Raw genomic sequence first — 22,990 nt, 5'->3', positions numbered from 1 at the left:
CCAGACCCACATCCAGATGTTTGCTCTGGAACTCCCCATAGACGGCTCAATCTGAGGGGCGGGACAAACGGCTGTCTGTCAAACTCCCTCTGCACGCGATAGGATAGCGCTACACCAACCAGAGCAACGAAGGTGAAGCGGAGCACACGATAGGATAGCGCTACAACCAACCAGAGCAACGAAGGTGAAGCGGAGCACGCGATAGGATAGCGCTACACCAACCAGAGCAACGAAGGTGAAGCGGAGCACGCGATAGGATAGCGCTACACCAACCAGAGCAACGAAGGTGAAGCGGAGCACGCGATAGGATAGCGCTACACCAACCAGAGCAACGAAGGTGAAGCGGAGCACGCGATAGGATAGCGCTACACCAACCAGAGCAACGAAGGTGAAGCGGAGCACTCGATAGGATAGCGCTACACCAACCAGAGCAACGAAGGTGAAGCGGAGCACGCGATAGGATAGCGCTACACCAACCAGAGCAACGAAGGTGAAGCGGAGCACGCGATAGGATAGCGCTACACCAACCAGAGCAACGAAGGTGAAGCGGAGCACGCGATAGGATAGCGCTACACCAACCAGAGCAACGAAGGTGAAGCGGAGCACGCGATAGGATAGCGCTACACCAACCAGAGCAACGAAGGTGAAGCGGAGCACGCGATAGGATAGCACTACACCAACCAGAGCAACGAAGGTGAAGCGGAGCACGCGATAGGATAGCGCTACAACCAACCAGAGCAACGAAGGTGAAGCGGAGCACGCGATAGGATAGCGCTACACCAACCAGAGCAACGAAGGTGAAGCGGAGCACGCGATAGGATAGCGCTACACCAACCAGAGCAACGAAGGTGAAGCGGAGCACGCGATAGGATAGCGCTACACCAACCAGAGCAACGAAGGTGAAGCGGAGCACGCGATAGGATAGCGCTACACCAACCAGAGCAACGAAGGTGAAGCGGAGCACGCGATAGGATAGCGCTACACCAACCAGAGCAACGAAGGTGAAGCGGAGCACGCGATAGGATAGCGCTACACCAACCAGAGCAACGAAGGTGAAGCGGAGCACGCGATAGGATAGCGCTACAACCAACCAGAGCAACGAAGGTGAAGCGGAGCACGCGATAGGATAGCGCTACACCAACCAGAGCAACGAAGGTGAAGCGGAGCACTCGATAGGATAGCGCTACAACCAACCAGAGCAACGAAGGTGAAGCAGAGCTCGCTGACAGATTAAACATTCGCCGTATCTGGTCGGCTAGTCTCCGAACACATCTTCCCTTCTTCAGAATGACTTCAGTGATTAATATGATATAATTAATATGACTAATATGACTTTAAATTAAGATGGTTATTATTGGCACAATGTTGAGCTACAAAACAAAGAAGAAAATATTAAAATATTGGCGATGACACGAAAATATCTCGCCAGACATCTGAACCCGGCTAAAGTCGTGATGACGTGACTGCCGCTCGTGCCGTTTGATATTAATGTCTTTCTCTTCCTAATGGTAAAAGAATAAGTTCCTGAACCGATCTATCACATGAATCAGCTGGTGTCGTTGTGATGAAAACCCCTGAGATGATTAAAATCCACGTTTAGGGAGCCCGTATCCGATATCTTTTTTCTGCAAAAGTATAAAGTGTAGTGTCAATAAAATCACTAATTTCAGTATTTATAATGTTATAAATACAAAACCCCTTGGTATAATTTATCATTTACAGCAATAAACACAAATTACCTATTTTCGTCATTTTTATGGCTATGGCACTTTGACGATCAAAATCTCATAATTCAATTTTGTGACTTTAGCCGGGGTTTCACAGACGGGGTCACATATGACCAATCTGCCCACATTGACACTATATGATAATAAATAAGCTGATAACATCTCCAGAGCGATTGTACAGCCGAATCAAACTCTGTTCATTATGGACTGCATTTATATAGCGCTTTTATCCAAAGCGCTTTACATTTTGCCTCACATTCACCCATTCATACACCGACGGCGATGTCAACCATGTAAGGCGCTATCCAGCTCGTCGGGAGCAGCTGGGGTTAGGTGTCTTGCTCATGGACACTTCGACACTTGGTCAGGCGGAACCGGGGATTGAACCACCAACCTTTCGGTTTGTAGACAACCTACATGAACCACTGAGCCACTGCCGCCCCATCCTCCTATCCTCCTGTTTGACACTGAAGCTGATTTGAAACAATCGCCATTATAAAAGCACGATATAAATAAAGCTGACTTGACTTCGAGCGCCTCATCCTCCGCACAGGATGTGCAGTCGTGCTTTCTGCCGCTCTGTACTGGAGCCTTACTAAATACTTTTGCTGAATGAAGGATTATTAGTAGTCTTTCTTGTTCTGCCCCGATCTATAATATGTTGCTGCCTTATTAAGAAGGGAAGATGAATTCTGAGTTTAATCAGTCAGCTAGCTCCGCTTCACCTTCGTTGCTCTGGTTGGTGTAGCGCTATCCTATCGCGTGCTCCGCTTCACCTTCGTTGCTCTGGTTGGTGTAGCGCTATCCTATCGCGTGCAGAGGGAGTTTGACAGACAGCCGTTTATCCCGCCCCTCAGATTGAGCCGTCTATGGGGAGTTCCAGAGCAAACATCTGGATGTGGGTCTGGCTTGTCAGGCTAATGAACACCCCAAAAAATTGGGGACAGGATTTAAAAAGTCTAAGTGGTCGTAAAATGACCCCCATAGGAATTGAATGGGAGTTTTTTTGTGCATACAATCTACAGATCATCCAGGATGCAGGAAAAAAGGACTCAACAGTGAAGGGTGAATCTCTAAAACATCAAGAGTGCAAAACAGACAAAAAAAAAAAAACTCACACACACACACACACACACACACACACACACACACACACACACACACACACACACACACACACACACTGGGTCTGTAAATCCACTATAGTGGTAAAAATGTGCTACCGCATGATAAAAATGATCAATGTGTCCACCAGATGGCACCAATCTCATAAAAATGGCTTTCATGAGGCCTAGGCTTGACTCTAAAATAAAATACAGCTTAAAAAAAGAAGAAAAAAAAAGAAAAGAAAAAAAAATATATATAAATTTTCTATTATATTCAATGGGAAAAAATGGGTCATAATTATTGCATAAATATTATTTATAAATCAGAAAAGTAGCTCAAAACATCAAAAAAGAACAGAAAAAAATATCATTGAACAAAAATATATTTCATTGATTTAGTTTTAAATCTTAATCAGGGCCTCCGGTTAATGTTTGACCCTAACCCTTCCTGAGTGTGACCCATAACCGAAGTACCCACAGGGTTAGGGTGTTCATTATACATTTACATTTTTGTGGGGTTGAGGGTTTTGTTGTATTTTTATATATCTATTACTTTATTGGGGATTTCTGTACATTATTTGGGGTCAATAATTATTCCTCTTATATTTGTTCTCCACATGTGTTAAAATGTACAACTGTGTTCTGAAATGATCGGAGCTTTATACTATGTGGAGAAACCGATAAATAAAGCGAGGGAAAAGAGAAAAAGAAAACAGTGGATTAAAGTGTGTTACCGTTGCATGCGGCAGCCGACGGACAAACATCTCTGAAAGCCAAAACCAGATCGACTCTGAAGATCAAGGCCACAGTGGCCAAAACCATGAGGAGAGCGAGGACAGCAGCCAGGCCGAGGCCGAGCCGATAATGCTTCGGGCTCTCTGCAGAGAAAAGAGAAGAACAGGCTGGAGAAGACCTCATCAGGGATAATGTGCAATATAACCAATATAAGAGCTGACCTGGGATGAGCTGGACTGTTCCAGAAACTGTACCAGCCGGGTGTTGGACGAGACAGGTGAGATTAACGTACAGATATTCAGCGGTGACTTCTGGGATGGATAAAACAGACAGCATGTACTTCCGCCCGCTCTCCTCCAGGCTGGACAAACCAGGCATATGTGGAGGAAAGGGTTAGTCACATCATAAACGAAAGCCTTTCCATGAAGAGCAAAGGTTCCTTTAGTCCTCACGTGGTGCTCTCGTAGTTCAGATCGAGATCATCAATGTCACTTATCCAGTATATATCCGTTTCGTCCATGTCGTTTTCCCCAACCAGAGCTTTGCAGCTCACCTCCGTACTTTCTCCTGCAGTGACATGTTCAAAATTACTCTGTGTCTTTACATGGAAATTCAATACACTGGTCTTCATGTCATTCTAATTCAAATTCAATTTAATGTTTTGTGACCATTTCAATTCAAAATCTCACTCATGGACGAAACACAAGTCCACTCTTAAAGGCTGATATTTTTGCAGATAAATGGCCTTGAGTTAAAACAGAACGAACTCTAAGTTCAACCGGCCATGGTCGACTCACCGAGTGTTACTGCGTGTGTGTCTTGCCTCGGGTAGATGATTTCAGGCCTCGTCACCACTGTAACACACACACACACACACACACACACACACACACACACACACACACACACACACACACACACACACACACACACACACACACACACACACACACACACGTTCATCATTGCTCTATACTGCCATCTGCTGTATTCAGAGTATAGCTTTAACCCATAAGAACCCCCATTTCTGGAGATTATCTGGAAAGGTCTTTTTAAAGCTCTATCCCTCCCTTTAATCCCTTAACCTTACAGCAGTTGGTGGAATTTGGATGTGACGTATTTGTCATATTATGAACAATATCAATGAGCGGCTCAATTACTTAAGCTGATTCAATTATTATTGTTTAGTGTTATATGCTTTCTCTATGTGTTATATAAAATCTGGGGAAAATGTTAACAGCACCATTTTAAAAAAAGGAAATATTGATTGGCATTAGGGCTGCGATTCTTTTTGTAATCGATTAATCTAACACTTAATCGATCAATTAATCAATTCATTGGATAATAAATACCTTTCTTTAATTAAAGAGTAAATATATAAAACTAAATATATGAGAGAAAATAAGACAGGTATCTTAAAAAATAACATCTAATTTGTTTTCTTTTTAGAAAAATTACGTTGATATTGCTGAAATTGCATTAATAACTGGGGAACTAAACTATTTTAATGCATACAATTGCCATTTTATATTATATAAAAAATCCTTTTAAATTACTTTAAAAGGTAAACATAGTTCAATCTAATACTAAACCTACAACCAATAAACCAAAATAATAGTAATATAAATAACAATAATGCCTAAACATTGTATTTTTGTTCTGCAGCTTTAATGTTTCAGCTTCAGCTCAGGCATGACATGAGCCTTTACTGTCTTCTGAAGGCTTTGTGGCTTTTGTAAGAAGCAACAAATATTGGACAGGAAGGAAACTTGAAATAAGAAGAAGAGACGAGCGGATCAGCATAACGGCATCTAATCGGCTGTTAAAAACAAACCATCACCCGATCCTCACACATTCAAATCCTCAGCGTAAGCGGGATGCTAGCGCCACACATTAGCTACACTCAAGTAGGTTTCTTAAAAAAAAAACGTATTTGGCGAAATTACATTTCTTAACCTAAACCAGGGTTGACAGCCTCACACAGAGGAGTAACCGCCGGAACACGAGCAAACGCGAGATGAGGTTCAGATAAAGTACATCCCACGTACAAATCTAAATTCTGAGCTTATCACATTCATCATTGCAGCATGGGTTATTAAGTTAGTAGTTATAATTATGATTAGTGTGATATTTAAATTACACAAAGCAATGAAAGTACGCACCTCTGAAAGCACAAGTGCTGCGCATCGCATACACACACACACACACTCAAGTATAAAGTCTCATTAAAGATTTCACACACATCATAAGCACGGTGATCGATGTGCCTACTCCATCGTTCATGTGTTTAGAGCCGCTCGTATCTCCTCAGCTCACACTCAAACTGCCGCAAATGAAACTTAAATGTTCAGCGTGGCACACTGAAGCTCAACACACCGCTGTCTTCATTTAAAAATAGCGAGACTAAATGATATTAAAAGTGATGATGCCGCTCTCTCTCGCATTGTGGTCTTTGATCTCGACATGAGCTGAAAGCGAAAGCTAAAGAATGAGAAAGGGTTGAGTTGAACCCTCTCTGAAATGAGAGTTCCGCGTCTTTATTAAAATAAACACATTAATGATTTAACTCTCATCCACCTGCAATTTTTGGGATGTTTACCCACCTGAACCGCGGATATAACCTCAATCTGCAACATCCGTGTGTAGTTAAATGGACTAAACGAAGCGTCGATGATTTTGCATCAAGGATTTTTTTGAATTCGAGTAACTCTATAAATTGTTTCAGCCCTAGCTGGCATTGATCTGCGCATGATCGGCACCAAATGCCAGGAAATCGTTCATCTTGGGGAAAGGACACAAGCGGTCCCATTACAGACAGGGGTTGCACTGCACCGCAGAAACATGGTATAATTAAGCCTCTTTTATATGCCTCTTCATTTTTCTATGAGGAGAAAATGGCCGGGGTTCTTATGGATTAAAACATGATTTCATTTGTAGATCTTCATGGTTATAAAAGAACATTTCTAATTAAAACCAAAAACATTTCATACATTCTTTGTTTGCTCAGTGAGCTGCCTACACAGGCAGCAGAGTAAGGCTGATGCTAATCTTTAAAACGGCTTTCTAAAGGAACCGCTTTTGGATAAACTAACCCATCCTACCTATAACCTGGTTGTAGATTTCCGTAGTCTGTGCAGCAGAGAAATTCTCTCCTTCAAAAGTGAAGTTCACAAAGCAGGAATAGAGTCCGACCCTCTCCGGGGATCTGTTTATCGGGAAAACTGTCCCGTAATTCCCACTGAGTGGCTGGCAGTTCTGCAGAGAATAAAGAGAGAGATTACAGTGAGTGTGTACACACACACACACACACACACACACACACACTCACACACACTGGACATGTTTAAATGTGGAAGTGAATCCTGTAAATGAGAAGACGTGTATGTAAGCAGCTCCAGAGCCCTAATGCTCCACATATTGAGGACTAAAGCAATGTTTAGTGTCTTAGGGTGCGTTCACACTTGTAGTTCGGTTCGTTTGGTCTGGACCAAAAACCAAAAACAAAACATATAGTCCTGGTCCGCTTAGCGTTCACACGGGCATTTTTAACAGCGAACCTAAAGTTACCGAACCAAAGGCACAGGGAGACGCTCACAACCTGATTGGTCGGTTTATATGACGTAGGAGCTCGTTTACCGAACATTCAAAACAATGCTGTGTGCGGATTACACGCGCGGGCATTTTATGCGTGTACACATGGCATTATTTTTTACCAGAGAACTCATGAAGAGCTCATGAAATGTTCAAAACAACGCTGTGTGCTGGATTAAATGCGATCGTTTTATGCGTGTACATGTGGCATTATTTTTACCCGCTGAGAACTCTTGAAGAGCTCATAAAATGTTCAAAACATTCAAAACAGCAGCAGGATTTCCTCCACTGTGCAGAACAGAGACGGCCGCTGTCGTCTGCACCTGCTAATAATGGGCAACACAGGAACTTTGATGAGAAGAGCCAGGTATGCTTTTTGTGTGTTTTTTCTAGCATTTTCGAAACATGCTCATCTGACCAAATATTGATTAGGCACTTCCTCGTTGCTCCACGTTTGCCCTCTAACGTTAAAGTTACTCATTTTGGATACACCGATCTTTCCGCGTCGTCAAATCAGCTGCATTATGCGTCGCATCTTGTGACATTACGTCCGGTTTTTGGTCCGTCTACATGTCTTTGGTCCGTGTTGCGTTCATATATCAATCGAACCGCACCAGAGTTTGTTTGGAAGCGGACCGAGACCCATCTTTATAGCGCTCTCGGTCCGCTGGTTTGGTGCGCACCAGGGTTCGGATGGCAGCGTTCACATATGTTCAAATGAACCGCACTAACTGAGCAACCACACCAGGGTTCGTTTTAATCGAACCAAACATGACAAGTGTGAACGCACCCTTACAGAAAAAACAAAGTTGTTTTACTCATATTTACCATGCTGGTCTGAGCGGGTCTTTTCAGATGTTTATGCACAGATTTAATGTAAATATGGTCGCCACTCGTAACAGAACAAGAAAAAGGTGAAGCGCTTAGTCTAGGACTAACACACAGTGTCCTAACCCACGTCAGACAGGACAAATCAATCACAAATCACAGCCAATCAGAAGAGTGAGTGGGCGGAGTCTCTCTGCAAACACACTGCACTCGCAACCAAATCACAGCCAATCAGAAGAGTGAGTGGGCGGAGTCTCTGTAAACACACTGCACTCATAACCAAATCACAGCCAATCAGAAGAGTGAGTGGGCGGAGTCTCTGTAAACACACTGCACTCATAACCAAATCACAGCCAATCAGAAGAGTGAGTGGGCGGAGTCTCTCTGTAAACACACTGCACTCGCAACCAAATCACAGCCAATCAGAAGAGTGAGTGGGCGGAGTCTCTCTGTAAACACACTGCACTCATAACCAAATCACAGCCAATCAGAAGAGTGAGTGGGCGGAGTCTCTCTGTAAACACACTCAAGGGGGTAATCTAGCGCTCTGAAAGCGTTCCACCCATAGGGGCGGCCATTGCTAACCAAGCCATCACCTGCTGTTAGCATCCCATTGACTCCCATTCATTTTTGAGTCACTTTGACAGTGAATAACTTTACATCTGAGGCGTTTAAAGACTCCATTTGTCCAGTGTTTATTTCTAAAGAAACACGACAATGCATAAAAGGCTCCGTTACCTTGTATCTTACACTATCGCCCCGTAGAAGCTGGTTTTGTAAAAATAGGCTAACGATTGCGTCATAACCAACGCGACTCTGTCGCACAGTTGAGAAATTACCGTATAGACCTGAGGAGACGCTCGCAGGCAATCTTTACTGTCTATGAGACAGTCGGGGGGACGTGGAGACATAAAGTCTGATAAAGTCAAGGGAGAAGAATGGGGAGAAGCCCATAGTGAGCCAAAAGCAACGGGAGAAAATATTTAAACAACGTGATTCAGGTTTCACTTTCCACAACTACTAGAAGACCTACAGCTGTCAGACAGGAGGCTCACGTCACATCTACGTCCTCAAGCTCAGTCTGAGCCGGCGCAGTTCGCTCAGCCATCAGGAAGTGAGTGCTCCTATACTGACATCACTTAACGCCGTAGAGGGCAATGGGATCGCTCCGTCCATTTCTTTTACTGTCTATGAACACACTGCACTCGCAACCAAATCACAGCCAATCAGAAGAGTGAGTGGGCGGAGTCTCTGTAAACACACTGCACTCATAACCAAATCACAGCCAATCAGAAGAGTGAGTGGGCGGAGTCTCTGTAAACACACTGCACTCATAACCAAATAGATAAGCACATCATCACTTCTATAAATATTACACCAGTTTAATATTATTAAAAATACATTCTGAGTGACTGAAACTTATTCTTTTATAGAACACACTTGTTTGTTCACAGTTTAAACACTCTTGTTTCAATTAATTTATTTTCAAGATCTGAGATGAACTGTTGCTTTCAGTACGGTTATTAATAATATTCAAACTAACTTTAGATGCTTTTAACATTAAATAAAGCCCATAATAAACATCAGAGTCATACTTGTTTTACATGTTTTCTTAAATTTTGCAGCATATCCTGTCAGGAAACTGTGTTCCAACCGTATTTCCCTTTAGTGTGAGCGTGGCGTGTTTGTGTGTGTGTGTGTGTGTGTGTGTGTGTGTGTGTGTGTGTGTGTGTGTGTGTGTGTGTGTGTGTGTGTGTGTGAGTGTCTTACGTTTCGCCAGGTCACTTGAGCACTAGGGTCTAGCTCGAAGATGTGCGAAAGGAGACATCGCAGTACATTTGTGCTCTTTACGTCGTCTTCTCTGTTCCTGCGTGGGCATGTTTCATTGTGAACGAAGACATCAAATATCGTTTCCCAGGTTTCGTTGCCTTTTCTGCCAAAATACAACACAAGACGAACAAGAGTTGGGATGAAAGAACAGCTGATATGAAATCCTGAACACAAAACAGTGCAAGCGCAAACGCCCTTTGTAATTAATATTAGCATCTTTATGCTCAACACCTTGATTTTTAAAGGATAATTCTCAGCTCTCAAAGATGGTTCCTCACTGGTTCTCTAAGTTTGCAAGAATGATGCTGTATTTCAGTAAGAGTTTGAAGGTTATGTCATGAGGATTTACAAATCCTTCAATTTCCTTGATTCTTAATATGAAACATAACCCTAACTTTCAAAACTCAAAACCTAGTGAAGAAAGATTGATAGAAACTCAACAATGGCTTGTTCTGAACAGACTAAATGTCTGAAAGTTCATGTTAATGAAAGTCAGACCCTTCTGGTGAAACAAGAGGAGGAGATTTGCTGAAGAACCCTGGTCATTTCCTTTCAAAAGAGCCTTTTTAACTTTACCAACATGTAAATGGAGCTCAGCAGGAAAATCAACATGTCTTCAGTATTCAGCATGTCTTAAGCACATCAACAGAAGCGTAGTGAACTGAGCAACACCTGCTGAAGCAGGAGTACTGTCCGCTGTGGTTGAGCTGGACTGGAAGGAACCACAGGTCGTCGTCTCTAATGCTCACTCCGCTGAGGTTTTCCAGTCTCGGCCCGGAGACTCGACTCCAGAACACACTCACATTCTGACGGTATCTGTTGCACTGAAGCCGAAACACAAGACCAGCGGCGAAGAAGTCCTCTGATCTGCGATGCGTCAAGTGCATATCAATCTCTTCTAGACCAAAACATGGAAGAAATGTCAATGTCAAGTCAACTTTATTTATACAGCGCTTTTACAATATGGCGATTATTTAAAGCAGCTTCACAGTGTTAAACAGGACAAGATTGCAACAGAATTTGATTTGGCTCTGAAATGTAATGATCCATAACATTGTGTTAATGTTAGCCACTTGGCTACTTTTGCTCTCGGGGTCCCCCTACAGTTTGGAAAAAATAATGTCCTCAACTACTGTCGTAAGATCTGTAATCCTACAACAGGGGATGCCATCGCGCGTGCATTTGTTGACATGACAACCCTGATAGCCCTGAGCTATGCGTGGCTCGTCTCATAACCCGCGGACCCCGTATGTTTATTTAATGGTCGCGGGTGTGCGGCGGGTTGTAAAAATATATACAGTGGTGCGGTGCGGGCCAAATAACTTCATAAAAGCGTCCCGCGGGTCGGTGCAGCACTAACAGTTCCCCTGAACACTGCAGGAGGAGTTCACATGCAGATGTTCTTCTGGCGGCGCGTGGGAAATGTCTTCATCCCAGGTAACGTTACAGTCAGTGGCATATGCTTCAGCATGTCATATGAATATAATTTCATGGGTTTTATTTTTTTCAAACGCCAAATAATCACGATGCTCACGTTTACAAGCCAGCGTCATTATAGTAGTCTATTGGTTAGCGTTTTCCAGAATCTATATGATCCTTCAGTTCAGTGTTTGAGTGGTCGGTAATCACCGTAACAAGCAGGACAGCATCGGTCGGGCACGCCTCCTTCAGCTCACGCCGACGAGCAAACGCTGGTCACATGCTGATCCTCGTCCTGCCTTTAATCACAGCACTCTCTCGTTTCCTCTTATTGCTTTCCTCCAACAAAACCTTTTCTTTCTTATGTGTCTGTGCTGCTTCGGACATGACTATATTATCCGACGAACAAAGTTGGGCTCGCACGTCTGAATGTAAGGAAGTGTGTGTGTTGGTGGAAGTGACGTATATACCGTAAAGCAGTCGAATTTTGTAGTTCTTTTTGTTCTCGGGTTACATACCCGAAACCCGAAGTTTAAAAGTACGATTAAAAACGATACAGACCCCATCAGGCTATGGCAGACGTGTCATTCAACCTATTGTAAGTCAATTTATCATCACAAGAGTCTTAACAAATATATTATGAAGGTTGAAAAGTTACCTAGTGCTGTTTAATCATGTTTAAGATCTGAAAGTCTTTCTCTCGTTTTACAAGTATACAGTAACCCCATTTCTGATCATTGTAGGGCAGGGATTGCCAAACTCGTATACTCTTATATTAAATATTTGCTTGATATATTTTCACATTCTCTGATGTTGGTTATGGTGACATGATGTCCATGTAAACAAATAAAATGTAATCTTTTTTGTGTTTTATTTGGATTGCTTTTATTTTTACAATTTTATAATAATGAATTAGTTTTGTAATAAATGCATATTAAAACCGGACCTTGGCACTAAATGAGAGAGAAAACTGCCCCTGTGTATGTCCAGAGACTTCAGCTCTTACCTCCAGTCTAAAACAGACAGTAACTTTATATCATCATGGATATATATATATATATATATATATATATATATATATATATATATATATATATATATATATATATATATATATATATATATATATGCATTCCAAAAGCAAAATGAAGACATTATGACATTGGTGAGGAAGACATGCGTAGCCTATAATTGTTTAACCTCTGCCCATCCATCAGGACAATGCTTTAAAGCTTTATGCACTGCATTATATAACCACGTACACATTGCAATGTTAATAATGACAACAAGATTAAAGGGGCGGTGAAATGCTGTTTCCTGCACACTGAGCTTTCCACTGTTAAAGACTTGGATTCCCATCCTAAACATAGACAAAGTTTCAAACACTAATGTTGGACGTTTGATGGAGTATTTCTGTGTCAAAAATACTCCTTCCGGTTTCTCACAAGTTTTTTCGAGTACGGGTCGGCTTGACGTTAATAGAGCGGAAGGTCCTTGTATGGGCCGTACGGGCTCTTCTCCCGGTAGGGTGCGCGCGCGTGACTAGAGCAAGAGAGGAAACGCACGCCCATACACACTCTCAGCTGCAGATCCAGTCGTCCGTGAACACTTCTGTTGTTATAGTCCGCGCCGCGCTCCACTTTATTCCTCTGGGTGACGTCGATCGACTTCAACGCTTCAGCACAGCATTCTGGGAAGGTAGCGCTGCATTTGAACCGATTTGAACGCAGAAATGACGGGAAGCTTCACAACATCGCTTCAGTCGCGTCTCAAAGTGGATCTCCACGCCACTGCTGTCAGGACTTCACCAAATCATACCAAAGAAGTGTGTTTCTGACGGAGGGGTCCCAGCGATAAAGGTTCGGTCCTGCTTTGGAAGCAGCCGGTGAGTTAAACTGCTTCAGATGTCTGTGCTGTCGGCTATCGTCGCGTGAGTAAACATCAGTAAACGACACGATCGCGTGCTTCGTCAGTCAAATGCGCTAACGGACTCCATTGCTGTTCTCTGTATAACGTTACACTAGTCTGACGTGCAAAACCGTTCTGCTTACTACTGCTAAGGTTTAGTCGCATACAATAGTCCATAAACCGAATCATGTCCTCATAAACTGCGAGTAAACACACACAAATGTTGACAGGCCACTAAATACAGTCCATACCACAGAGACGGACGTCCTGCTGCTGCTGCTTCTCCTGTTCAGTTTATTTCAGCCTCCGGATCTGATTCTGGATCATTATCTGTATTAGACATGTGGCGATTTTTGATAATGCGGTTTATCACGATAATGAATATGCACGATATTGTTATCGTGGGCACTTTAAAATATCGTAATAATTTATTAACAATTAATAATTTTTTTATAATGCACTCAAGAATACTTTGCCCATCAACCGTATAAATGCTCCACACCGCTGTATTCTGCGTCAAAGGGACACGCGCTCAGATGTAAATGAGAAGCACTTAAACGAGTGAAGGAGACGCGCTGCTGAAGTGCCGCTCAGTGACAGCAGAGGGCGCTGATGAACCGGTGAAGGAGACGCGCTGCTGAAGTGCCGCTCAGTGACAGCAGAGGGCGCTGATGAACCGGTGAAGGAGACGCGCTGCTGAAGTGCCGCTCAGTGACAGCAGAGGGCGCTGATGAACCGGTGAAGGAGACGCGCTGCTGAAGTGCCGCTCAGTGACAGCAGAGGGCGCTGATGAACGAGTGAAGGAGACGCGCTGCTGAAGTGCCGCTCAGTGACAGCAGAGGGCGCTGATGAACCGGTGAAGGAGACGCGCTGCTGAAGTGCCGCTCAGTGACAGCAGAGGGCGCTGATGAACCGGTGAAGGAGACGCGCTGCTGAAGTGCCGCTCAGTGACAGCAGAGGGCGCTGATGAACGAGTGAAGGAGACGCGCTGCTGAAGTGCCGCTCAGTGACAGCAGAGGGCGCTGATGAACGAGTGAAGGAGACGCGCTGCTGAAGTGCCGCTCAGTGACAGCAGAGGGCGCTGATGAACGAGTGAAGGAGACGCGCTGCTGAAGTGCCGCTCAGTGACAGCAGAGGGCGCTGATGAACGAGTGAAGGAGACGCGCTGCTGAAGTGCCGCTCAGTGACAGCAGAGGGCGCTGATGAACGAGTGAAGGAGACGCGCTGCTGAAGTGCCGCTCAGTGACAGCAGAGGGCGCTGATGAACTGCAGAAGGCAGCGCTTACCCCGGAAACCCGCAAACAAACAAAACGCGTGCAGTTTTTAAAAACAGCGATTAGTTTTTTGTAATCCCAATGTTGTTCATCACAGCACCAAATACTTAATACTTAAAGACTTAATAGGCTATTTCTTTTCAAACTTAAACATTGTTATGCTTTAATCTGGACTACATGCCCTAATGATTAGAACTGTTCTAATTATTTGTTATTGTTCACTTTGTCAAAATTGTCAAACTTTGAGACATATGACTTCATTAGTTAACATGTTAATTCATTATTACCAAACTGACAAAGAAAAATACTTATAAAGAATTAATTATTCTAAGTAATGTTAATTTCTTAGTTACTGTTTAATAACATTAAAATCTAAATCAAAATAACTTTTTTAATGGACCTAAGATAAAACTAACAATCAGTATTTCTTAACCAACATTACCAAAAACATTATACTTTCTGTACCAAATAAAGCTATTGCTCAATCTTAGTGAATGCATTAAATAATGAGACCTTATTGTAATTTGTTACCTGTTGTTCTTTATAGCCTAATTCTTTTGCACTTTAATCTGTTTGGAAATTGTACTTTTACAGCTCTGAAAAAAAATCCGGAGACCACTTAACATTGATTTCTCAATGATTTCTCTTAATTTTTTTTCCAGAGCTGTATATATTTTTGGTGCATTATTGTATTTAAACATTCAGTTATTTTTGTTATTACAAAAATAGTTCTTAAAGCTGTTATGCTATGGCAACACTTTTTTTTTTTTGCAACTTATTTCAATATCGTGATAATATCGTATACCGTGATAAAACTTCAGCAATTAATCGCAACATGAAAAATTGATATCGGCACATGCCTAATCTGTATTAGCTGAGCTCGATAGCCATGAGTTTCTCCACGCCTGAGGACGCTTTGCTCGCGCTCGTCATTCTTTAGCTCCGCCCACTCGATACGCGCTCGTTTTTTTCCGGAAAGATTCGGTACAGCCTATATTTCTTTTATAAATATAATAAAACTAAAGACTTTTGGAGATATGAAGGATGCAATACTACTCTATAGGTACTCAAGATTGACATGAGATTGACTGAAACTGAGTGTTTCACCCCCCCTTTAAAACATTTTCTATGTAGTTTATGCTAACAGAAACACTGGCTATATAACAAGAAACTCACACCAAGCTATAGTTCTATAGGCTGTATAACCTTAAAGGGTTCTGTAAGACGTCTCATATATCAACTATAGTTTTTAAACATTAGGTTAGGGCACAAATAATTGATAATAATCTATGTTAGCCTAGATGATACGCTCATTATTTGCTCCTTACCTATTTATCTGAACGCCTAAAATATCAGGAAAACTCAGACGATTCATCATGTTACACAAACTGTGCAGTTAATGCTTAACATCGTAACTTCATTGTCTTTTCGAAATAATCCACGAAACAGGTTCGGTTTGAGGAGCGTGCACTAATATTTTCAGTTCCATTCCGTCACCTTCTTAAAATAATTGCCTAAGTCATTTTTTGACAAAAATGATTTTTTTGCTTAAGTCATCTCCTCATGATGCTGACCACCTCTGGTAAAATCCTCCACATCCTCAGTTGAACAGATCATACAATTCTACCCCTGTAGTATAATGGCCTATGTCAAGTGTGTGACTTAGGCCGTTTTATTTTGCCTAAGTCAAAAGATAATTTGACTTAGGCAATTTTACAAGCTTTTCAAGATGGCAGGTGCATCAAGAAGACCAAAAAGCTACTCAACCTCTGAAGTTATTTCCATGATTCAGGGCTCACCCCCTATTGCTAAGTGATGAGGTTTACTATAATATAGGCTAGACTATAAATATGGCATAGTTTTTTGTCTTTTTAGTCAGCATTTTAGTCAAGAAAAATAGCTAAGCCAATAAAGCTAGCATTAGGCTTTCAGTTAACTCTTTAAAAACAATATTTCATCTTTTTGTCAATTTTTTTCCACATTACATGATCTAATTAAGAAAGATTTGAATAGGCTACCAAACACCGAGAAATTATATAATCTGTTTGGTTGTAAAATGTATTACCTGAATGAAATGAAATCGAATGTATCGTCCTGTGGAATAATTCATTCACAGACAGCATACGAAGATGTTCAACTAATAAAGATCTTCATCGCTGGCAAACAAAATAATTACTTTGCAGATTTGCTTTCACTTGACTGTACTGTAGGTCCACCGCCACTTCACCCGACGCTTGAAGTTCTTAAAGGGATAGTTCACCTAAAAAAGAAAATGTGATGTTTATCTGCTGACCCCCAGGGCATCAACATGTAGGTGTCTTTGTTTCTTCAGTAGAACACGAATGAAGATTTTTAACTCAACCGTTGCTGTGTGCAAGTCATATAATGATGAGAATGGGTAACAATTCAAAAAGAGAGAGAAAAAAACATGCTTAGACAACATGCACAAAGAGCCCTGTGGCTAATGCCGACACATTGATATCTTAAGACACAAAACGATCAGTTTGTGTGAGAAATCGAGCTGTATTTTTTAAAAAATTTTTACCTCAAATACAACGCCATATCCAAGGTCAATATCCACACTCTGGCTCGTATATCACATATCCAGAGCGTGTATATTGACCGTTTTTTAACCTCAAATACAACGCTATATCCAACAGCCTGGAACGCGCTTCACTTCCGGTAAGGTCAATATACAGGCTCTGGATATGTGATATACGAGCCAGAGCGTGGATATTGGCAGCGTGTGTTATTGACCTTACTGAAAGTGAAGCGTGTTCCAGGCTGTTGGATATAGCGTTGTATTTGAGGTAAAAAATGATATAAATACGGCTCAATTTCTCACACAAACTGATCGTTTTGTGTCTTAAGATATCAATGTGTCGTCATGAGCCACAGGGCTCTTTGTGCATGTTGTCTAAGCATGTTTTTTGTTTTGCTCTCATAGAATTGTTCCCCATTCACATCATTATATGACCTACACACAGCAACGGTTGGGTTAAAAATCTTCATTTGTGTTCTACTGAAGAAACAAAGACACCTACATGTTTGGTGCACTGGGGGTAAGCAGATAAACATCACATTTTCTTTTTTGGGTGAACTATCCCTTTAAATCTTCCTGTTACGAGACAGAGTGTGAAACCGCTTCAGATTCAGTACGCGCAGGAAACCAAACAAATCATTCAAACTGATTTGCGAGCTGAAATCGCACAGACACCGCACACAGTATGCCCGCCTTTAGACAGTTCTGCCAACTTATTTGAATTTGAACAGAATCGACTCAAAAGAGTGATTCATTTGTGAATTGAGCATTGCTCATGCCCAGACGATAAAGATACAGCAAGCTTGGAATAAACTGTGCATTTAACAACTAATTGTGTTAAAATAAAGTAACGAGAAGATCGTTGCCCAACGTAAAAGTACAGTTTTTTCATTAGAAGTGTACTTAAAGTAAATGTACCCACATTTAAATCTACTCTTAAAGGAATAGTTCACCTCAAAATGAAACTTGTGTCATTTATTCACCCTCAAGCTTTGAACACAAAGAATGATATTTTAAAGAATGTCAGTAACCAGACAGTTGATGGGTCCGGTCTGGTTACCGACATTCTTCAAAAAAGGAAATATGAGGTACTAATAACACAGAAATACCTTGTTGCAGGGCACACACAAATGCGCATGCCTACTCAGAATGATGTTTAGTTTGCTTGTTAGTCTTTTATTGTTGACAGAGTTGAACATTTAAAATTGCCTAAGTCACAAAGGCATGTTCAAAAATCCGCCTAAGTCATTTATTCCTGTTACGTTAAATAATTGACATGCATTGTCATTAGTATGTCAAGAGTCATCTTCTGACATAAACTTTTTGAGTGACATTATCAATAAATATCATATATTCAAATATTGGTTCAGTTTTTTGTGTTTTCTGAGAAACCTGGACAAATGACTTAGGCAATTATTTTAGGAAGGTGACGATTCGTTTGCGTTGTCTCAAGGCCACGCCCACAACCAGGGAAATATCATGAATATTCATGTAACTCCACCCACTGGAACACGACTGAATATTACACAACACCGGTATGTTGGGGAGCGACTTTAGAGAAGTCTGAGCTTTGTTGCTTCTGAAAGGAAGAACAGTTGAAATGAAAGTAAAATAGGCTAATCGCAACTGACCTGATTGCCAAACAATGTGAGTGTTTTATAACAGTTGAGGTTTTTAACATTCAGTATTACTACAACTGAGCTGAGGAGAGCACAGAAAGCGTGTCAGTATGTAAACACTCTCTGCTCGTATACATAGGCTAGTTATAACGCCTAGAAACGTCCATATCCTCATAAACATAAGCGAAGCAATAGCTGAAATGCATATCGTTCGTTCTGAAGAAACTCGGACTTTCCTCAACAACCGAGCGATCATTGAAAACAGAGACCCTTACCTGCAAGCCAAACGGCGGAGAGCAAAATCCACGGGAGATAAAGTGTGGAAAAGCTCATCTCGAGACAGCCTGAGAGGGACAATAAAAACAGAGACTAAGCCATTTAAAGGAGAAACTTCATTCCTCGTGACTGAGATTATGCCATCCAGACCTGCCGTCATAGTTCCTGTTTGACCAGAGATGCGTTGGCGCTATTCTCTGCTATCTCAGCTATGCAGGGTTATTAAAGATCAATAAAGAGATCGATGAGAATTAACACAACGTGCTCTCGGGTATAACGTGTGTGATCGTGAAAGGAATGACGGATTTTCCGAAAAGAAAAAGTCTAAAGACGATATTTAGATATTCGGCTACATAAACACAAACGTACATAAATGGGTCATTAGGAGTACATTTCATGTCTCAATTATCAATTTTTCATTAACTTTTCACTTCAAGCAATGATTGTTTTTATATCAGGGGTTAGATACCTATCTTTTATCATGTAAAAATGTCATATTCTATACTGGAATTTGCTGTTTTTGTGCTGTCCGATTGGGTAAATGTGAGGTTTTGATCTTCAGATTAGCACTAAAATGCATTTTTCTGAATAGATCTCTTATAATTATTTGTCCAAAATAATCATTAAATTATAAGAGGTGTTTTTAAAAATATTTTGCTCCTGCGTGTGTCCAAGAAATCAGAACTGTGTTACCCTATAACACTCCCTATAAATCAGCAATACATCAGTTCCAAAGTCACATGTAATGATGTCATTCCTTTTTTGGAGGTAAATTTGAAGACTGTGTGGTAAATTATAACTTCTCCTCTTCAATATGGTCTATATTATTGTCTGCACATAGAGTAGATTAATTGATGGTCAACTGTGTTACCTGTCCCAATATCATCATGTTCCGGTAAACTTGCGTCAGATATATTTATAAATGTGTAGAGAAAAATTATAAAAGCATAAATTAATCTAGGTCAACTACCAACCAATCCAAGGCCCCAGTTTGCACAAGACCTAAAAATGGCTGAAATGTCAATTGTGTTACCTGTCAACCATGTTATCCATCATCTGTAACAGTTGACAAGGATTCACATGGTTGACTATTTAATTTAACTTTTATTAATTGCGTGTACTTATTTTTGTTGAATAAAAAGAACATTATAATTTTAATGAGTGATAATCTTTAAGAAAAAGTTCTCTTTTCCTTCTAACGTGTCCTGTCATTGGCGTTACTCCTGTCAGCTGTGTTATGTGTGGTTTTTATGTCATAAATCTTTTAAATGTGAACTAAACCATCAGAAAAATAGATAGGGGTATCTCTTGAGATGGAAATCCTGGTAAAGATGAGGGTAAATAATACTAAATTCAGCTTACTGTGGATTTAGGACACAGCATTTGTCGTGACACAGTTGACAAAATAATGAATCAAATGTTGATTTTCATTAAAAAAAATTTAGAAAGCCATTAGAGCTTAAGCTTGCCAAATAATTAATTTAGCACATTAAGGGCATATATTATTTAACCACCTCGTTTATTGATCAAAAAGAATACTGATTTCTTGACTTTTTGGCTGACCTTGTAACCCTAAATATAGAATGACTCAAATGCTGCTTGTTTGCTTACTTAAATAAAATCCAGGAGTCCCAATATCAAAAGTCAGTCTTACCTTGAGCAGAGATCGGGGTTAGAGATTAGAGATCGAGTAGGAGATCGAGAGTAAGAGCTCCGAGTTAGAGTTAGGGTTCAAGACAGTCGTAATTTCCTCCAGATGACTGCCGTAACGCTGCTTCTGCTGAAAGCTGCGGTTATAACCCCAGTACAGCTTCCCACAGACACAACCACTGCATCCTGCACCTTAATGCTCTGTTTTATCTCTAATGCTCACCAAGGCTGCATTAATCCATAAGAGAGCTCATATCTCCAGTAAAGCAGTGTAATATGCCTCCAGTAGATCATCTGTTCTCTATGTGAATACAGTAAAGTGTCATTTATCCCGGTGATCATCATCATCATTACTGTTCAGAGTCACATGGTCCTTCACTAATCCCTCTCATATGAGGATTTATGAATAGAAAGTTTAATAGAATTTAATAGAGTAGTTTTTGTTTTATGCTCGTGTTTTGAGCATATAACACACATTCCACTCCAACGTAATACTTGTATTATTAAGTGTCAGAATGATAGAGATGCTCACAGATGCCTAATCTGAGTTTATTTGATGTGTGTAAATGAGCATAAACTGAAGTCTGAATGCCACAGAAACGGTTGAACGGAAACCTGTGGGATGAGATCTGGGTCACTCTTTGCTCGTCTCTTTTCTGGAAACCTTCTCAGTGTAACTTCTGCCCTTATATCAGTTTAACGGAAGAGCAAACCCAATGACTGTCCTCAATCAGGTCCTGTCTGCCATTGGTCGGGACAAACCAATCCCAGTCCCATCTAACAAACAAACAAAGCAATGTTTTTAAAGAAGTGTCACAGTGTTTGTTACCGTTTTCAAAAAGTACCAATGGTTTAATTACTGAGACAGTATTTTAACCCTAAAGTGCCCCATTATGCTATTTTAAAGGTGGCTAATTTTACTTTTGCGTTTCTTACCACAGGTTTACATGTATCCAAGCTCTTCTTTTTCTCATAATATCCATTGCAGCATCAGCTCTTTTCTCACAGTTTCTGAAACAGTTTAAAGATGCCCTAGAATGAAAAATGTAATTAACCTTGCCATAGTTAAATGACAAGAGTTCAGTACATGGACATCACATACAGTGAGTCTCAAACACCAGTGCCTCCTCCTTCATATGTAAATATTGTTTGTGAAAAACACAGAAAAACAGGCTATTTTCAACATAACGCCAACTGTGACACAACACTGGGATTATTAATATGTACGCCTCCAACATTTGCATGTCAGCCCATGTTCACTGTCAGGCTGAACTGCGAATCATTGGGAGTTCAGCAGGTAAACAAGCGTCACGCGAGGATAGCAAAAACGGCAGATCATGATCCAGGCTGTGCAGGGGACGGGAGGACTTTTCATAGCCTTCCCACAGATAAACAACGTCAACAGTCATGGTTGATGTTTATTTACAATCAGATACTGCAACAATTTAATTCAAAATCGTTTGTTTGCTCGCCCCATTTCACCACGGAGAGTTTTTCCTAACCTGGGACAATATAGCAGGATTCGCTCAGCATCTAAAACTGAAGAAAGGACCAATTCAAACCGTATTCCTGCCAGCAGTAAGTAGTGATTTTATCCACTTCTTGACTGTCGAAGCCATTTCTGATTAAATTGAAAGTTTCTTAGTAAGACATTATTACGATAATATCCCGTGTTGTTGATCTAACACAAGATGCTAGTATTGGAAACTACAAGTAGCGCGCACAACAGTTTGTCAAAGGACAAAGTTTAATATTATTTCCTGCCAGTGTTGTCATAAAATACAACAGTAGATACGCATGTCGATCCCTTTTGACGGATTGAAATCTAAATTAGTCTATATTTCATCATTAAAACATAACTCAGAAGCTAACTACGTTTACTACGACTGTTTAGTTTCTTACAGATCGCTCACTCGACCCCTTGTAGCTAACGTCACCTTCTCCACCGTCACCTTCTCCACCAAAGTACGATTATTTTGCAGCGGGTGAGTAGTAAACATGACACTGCCGATTGTGGCTTCTACATTACTTTGTTTGGCTAAATAAAGCAACTTTTAAATCTGTACTCTACTGTCAAACTGTAACGTTACTAAACCTTATTATTGCTATGACGGATGGTATAGATGTGTTAGCTGTCCAGTGAAACAGCCAATCAGAGCAGAGCTCTACATTAATATTCATGACCCTTCCAAATAAGGCAAAAACAGAGCATTACATCCTAGGGACAATTTTTAGGGTTGTAAATGGACCTGTAAAACAGTATCTGGACAATTTTTGACCTTAAATAAGCCACACACCCTCTGTGTAGATATCAGAACAATTTACAATATTGTTTCAAATCATTCTAAGGCACCTTTAATGAAGGATCCGGTCTTTCTAAACCCAGCTTTGCTCTGATTGGTCAGATGACCCAGTCTGCTGTGACTGGTCGGAAGCCAAACGGCCATTAGCGAATCCGAATCTCAGCTGCTTCGGCTTCCTCAGC

General features: G+C 41.1%; 1 protein-coding gene across 3 annotated transcripts in view; it reads right to left on the bottom strand.

Moving 5' to 3' along the window:
- Window positions 1-22,990, bottom strand: part of il1rl2 (interleukin 1 receptor-like 2) — a 32,042-nt gene that overhangs the window by 8,291 nt on the left and 761 nt on the right. The window contains exons 2-12 of one of the 3 annotated variants that reach the window (XM_067444732.1): window positions 21,442-21,516; window positions 21,038-21,282; window positions 20,510-20,806; window positions 18,855-18,923; window positions 10,490-10,712; window positions 9,758-9,920; window positions 6,670-6,823; window positions 4,366-4,422; window positions 4,021-4,135; window positions 3,790-3,929; window positions 3,568-3,711 (exon numbers count right to left, since the gene is read on the bottom strand). In XM_067444732.1, the coding sequence (XP_067300833.1) occupies window positions 3,568-3,711; window positions 3,790-3,929; window positions 4,021-4,135; window positions 4,366-4,422; window positions 6,670-6,823; window positions 9,758-9,920; window positions 10,490-10,712; window positions 18,855-18,912 (1,054 nt within the window). In that variant the 5' untranslated portion in view covers window positions 18,913-18,923; window positions 20,510-20,806; window positions 21,038-21,282; window positions 21,442-21,516. Of the gene's footprint in view, window positions 1-3,567; window positions 3,712-3,789; window positions 3,930-4,020; window positions 4,136-4,365; window positions 4,423-6,669; window positions 6,824-9,757; window positions 9,921-10,489; window positions 10,713-18,854; window positions 19,233-20,509; window positions 20,857-21,037; window positions 21,283-21,441; window positions 21,517-22,990 lie in introns of those variants that run through there. The other 2 variants (XM_067444731.1, XM_067444733.1) reach the window with 2 other exon arrangements.

This window comes from Pseudorasbora parva, chromosome 5 (assembly GCF_024679245.1).
Source record: "Pseudorasbora parva isolate DD20220531a chromosome 5, ASM2467924v1, whole genome shotgun sequence".
NCBI classification, from domain to species: Eukaryota; Metazoa; Chordata; class Actinopteri; order Cypriniformes; family Gobionidae; genus Pseudorasbora; species Pseudorasbora parva.
Note: the sequence above shows the minus strand (reverse complement) of the source record. Positions and strands in the feature narration are given on the sequence as shown.